Below are 3,923 nucleotides of genomic sequence, written 5' to 3' on the forward strand. Positions count from 1 at the left end.
CACATCCTAAATCTACTCAATTATAAGTAAAGTACGTTTTGTCAAAAAATTAGCCAACTACATAAAACATAAAATAATTATTTATTTCCACACACTTAGTCTACTACTAGTTCATCTTAAAAAGAGATGAATTAAAAAGACAACTGCTTTAGATGCCTATTGGTTTTCTAGTGCCGCCGATTAGATGCACACGCTAAATCAAAAATGAAGGAAACATGAAACCAAGTAATGTATCATGTATACTAGATGGCGAAAAAGGTGATTCAATCTTATGAATAGTTTAAAAAATATAGTTAAAGTTTAGCACCAATTTTACTATAAAAGGTTTACAAATTGGCTTGACAATAACTATAATTGGTATCACATCACATCACACCAACAACATAATAAATAAACTTTTTTAATTACATTTCAGTATTGTGTGTGTATGTGTGTGCGCATGTTTTTTTCTTTTTTTTTTTTCTTTTGAGAAGATGTTTTTTGTTAAAAAGTTGGACTCATCAATTTCTAAGATTTATATAGCTAATCTCACTCGATAATTAAAATCCGCGGTAAGTGATATTCATGATTGCTATTTGATGATCTTGATAGCAATTCAAGATATCCAAATGAAGACAATGATCAGAGTTCAATTCACTTCAAAAATGATTGATCTCAATCTACTGCCATGGACTTCCAAGATAACGTGAAAACACCTCCTCCTAGTCTGGTCCTATCTGGAAACAAATACCTGATAAATAGCCAGAAAATCAGAGTCAAATCTCAGTTTCTGACTAGAGAGCTCAGTTGACCTCCATCTGGCATCACAGAAAATCATAAACATTCTTAATATCCTACCAAACAGTAACAGTTAACATACAATTAGAAACTAACCAAAAGAAAGATTTAGAAAACGAAAATACACCAGTCCTACCACCTTTCCAACCTAAAATAAAAAAATAAAAATAAAAACCATATCCTGGATCCCCATTGAAACAAAAAAACAAGAAGGATTCACCACTCAAAGAGCAGGGGACCTGTCACCGTCGCATTCAGATGGTCGAGATCTTAGGAACATTCACTGGGAACTGATGAATCTCATCCATCCATGGGTTCTCCTTTGCTGGATTCACAGTCTTTAGAGCCTTCCAAACTGCACTGTTGCATTTGAACCCGGATCCAAACGCTATCTGCCATATTCTTTCTCCCTTCTTCACTCTCCCCTTGGCTTCTGTATAAGCCAATTCATACCAAAGAGAGCTACTTGAGGTGTTGCCAAAACGGTTGAGTGTCATCCTTGAAGGTTCCATATGCCAATCCGAAAGCTGCAAGTTCTTCTCCAATTCATCCAGCACAGCTCTTCCTCCAGCATGAATGCAGAAATGCTCAAAAGCCAGTTTGAAATCTGGGATGTACGGCTTCACTTTCATCTTGAAAATTTTCTTTCCAACCAATGTGGCAAAGAAGAGCAATTGTTCAGACATAGGCAACACAAGAGGACCCAGTGTTGTTATATTAGTCTTTAAAGCATCCCCAGCAACTGCCATTAGATCCTTAGACAAAGAAACTCCAATCCTCCCAGTGGAATCCTCTTGTTGAGTAACACAAGAGAAGCACTTATCATCAGCTCCTTTGTGGGTACGAACTGTATGAACTAATCGATACTTGGATCGACATTGTTCAGACCTCTTGTTTGTAAGCAAAATTGCAGCCCCTCCCATTCGAAACAAACAATTCGAAACAAGCATCGATCTATCATTCCCAAAATACCAATTCAAAGTGATATTCTCCATGCTAATCACCAAAGCATACGAATTGGGATGAACTTGAAGAAGATCTTTAGCAAGATCAATTGAGATCAAACCAGCACTACAACCCATTCCACCCAGATTATAACTAATGATATTCCCTCGAAGCTTGTAATGGTTAATAATCATGGCAGATAGTGATGGTGTTGGATTAAACAAGCTACAATTCACGATCAAAATCCCAATGTCTTTTGGTTTCAAACGTGTTCTCTCAAAAAGCTGATCAAGGGCACCAAACATTACCATCTCAGCTTCTTTCCTTGCCTCTGCCATTGATGGGTTCGGAGGAATTCTCAAAACCGCTTCAGGAAGATAAGTTGACTCTCCAAGACCTGACCTCTCCATAATTTTCCGTTGGAACTCGAGGTTTTCCTCAGTGAATGTCCCTGTCAAACAGGACCGATTCATGAACACCTGCCTTGTGCATTTCCGGGCATCCTCTGGCTTATAGCACGAGAAATCAACAAGGTAGACTGGGCGGGGACGAGTAAGTACATAAAGGGTTGATAGAAAGACAAGGAAAGTTGAGCAAAGTATCACAGATATAAGATTGAACTGGAGATGGTTCCATAGGTCATAGACATCTTCAAGTGAGAATGTAGAGAGTTGCGCTGCGATTAATCCAATCAAAGGCGACAAAAACAGGTACATTCCATGGGTGATGAGGTAATGGTAGCCAAGTTTCACATATTTTAGCTTCACAGATTGTTTGAAATCAGGGAGGTTTCGCGGGGACAGCTGTGGAATCAAGGGAATGTTTGGATTGGATTCAGACATTTTGGTAAGAAGTTGATTACACTAATTGGAATGGTGCGGATCAGAATTGACAAAACAAAACAATTCCTGTAATGATCCAAATGAGAAAGTGAAAAAGAGCATGAACCCTTTTCCCTTTCCCTTAAAGCAAAAATTCTATGAATTTTTGAGATCACAGGAAGTGCATTTGCTCAACAAATCGAAATGTATGACCTGGGTAATTAGTAAAATAAGTTTTTGGTTGTTGGGCTGAGAATAAACAAATTTAGGTGTACTGGAACTGGATTTTCTCGGATATTCAGAACCTGCCAAGAAAAGGGTGAGGGCTTATAAATGGATCAAAATGAAAACTTTCATAACATAGAATTAGAAAATGCAGCCTAGAGAACCTAAAACATTCCTGCCAAAAAAAAAGTTACAGAAGGACAAACTTTTTAAATACATTTATTATAAGTTTCTTAATGTAAAGTACTTATCAAAAAATAAAGTTTCTTAATGTAAAGTGCGAAAAACAAATGAATATTTAAATGAAATAATGCAGAAGAGAGATTCTTCAAGACATGCAAGAGACCCAGTAGAAAACGAAAGAGCCTTACCTTAAATTGGCATCTGAGCAGAGGTGTTCTTCTTTGAGCCGGAGAAAACAATGACACAGAGAGCAAAAATATTTTGTGACTTTCGAGTTGTTTAATGAAAGAGACGATGTGTGTGTTGTGTTGTGGTGAACTGTAAAACTTTTATATTTGAATCCCAAATGTGTCTTCTCCAGTGAACTAGGTGCAGTTAGTACTTGGTACTAGTTCGTCCGCATTAGTTACAACTTTCTCCGATTCTTCTTCTTCTAGCTTTATCAACAACAACAACCTCTTTGTTTAGCAACAAAAACAACAACCTCTTTGTTTAGCAAAAATAAATAAATAAAAACAACAACAACAACAACAACCAAAAAAATTTGAAATCAGATTTTAATCTCTAAATCTGATCTGAAGTGAACTAATCCAGGGGTATTTTGTATAATAGTTTGAGATGGAATTTTTGTAGTTTTTTGAAATTTGTGTAGATGAAAAAGTGCGTAGAAATGTGTGTAAAGTTGTTTAAAATGTAAAAATATGAGTTTGAGATTGTATAACAAACAGACCCTATTATTTAATCTCTTACTTACATAAGTGCGTTAAAGGAAAATGCAAAATGCAAAATCAATTATAAATTTTACTTTTTAAATAAAAACTTACAAATTAATGTGACAAGAATATAAATTAGTGTCATTTAAATAACGTAACAAATAAAGAAAATTTTTATAAGCCCTTATGTTTAATCCTATTAATTTAGTCCACAAATATTTTTATTTTTTTGAAACAATTTAGTCCACAAATATTCAAT

At 35.4% G+C, this 3,923-nt stretch overlaps 1 protein-coding gene across 2 annotated transcripts; it reads right to left on the minus strand.

Annotated features, from left to right (window-relative positions):
* Positions 1–632: 632 nt before the first annotated feature.
* LOC142642636 (3-ketoacyl-CoA synthase 11-like) lies at positions 633–3,328 on the minus strand. 2 transcript variants are annotated; one of them, XM_075817044.1, is made up of 2 exons: positions 3,140–3,328; positions 633–2,848 (listed from the first exon to the last, which is right to left on the minus strand). In XM_075817044.1, the coding sequence occupies exon 2, from the start codon at positions 2,562–2,564 to the stop codon at positions 1,032–1,034; it is 1,533 nt and encodes a 510-aa protein (XP_075673159.1). In that variant the 5' UTR covers positions 2,565–2,848; positions 3,140–3,328; the 3' UTR covers positions 633–1,031. The 2 variants fall into 2 exon arrangements, with proteins under 2 accessions (XP_075673159.1, XP_075673154.1); XM_075817039.1 differs by having other exon boundaries at positions 633–2,943; positions 3,140–3,322.
* Between the last annotated feature and the right edge of the window lie 595 nt (positions 3,329–3,923).

Source organism: Castanea sativa, chromosome 1 (genome assembly GCF_040712315.1).
Source record: "Castanea sativa cultivar Marrone di Chiusa Pesio chromosome 1, ASM4071231v1".
In the NCBI taxonomy this organism is placed as follows: Eukaryota; Viridiplantae; Streptophyta; class Magnoliopsida; order Fagales; family Fagaceae; genus Castanea; species Castanea sativa.

Coding starts and splice junctions, on each gene's coding strand:
- LOC142642636 (XM_075817044.1), bottom strand. CDS start 2,564: ATGTCTGAATCCAATCCAAACATTCCCTTGATTCCACAGCTGTCCCCG.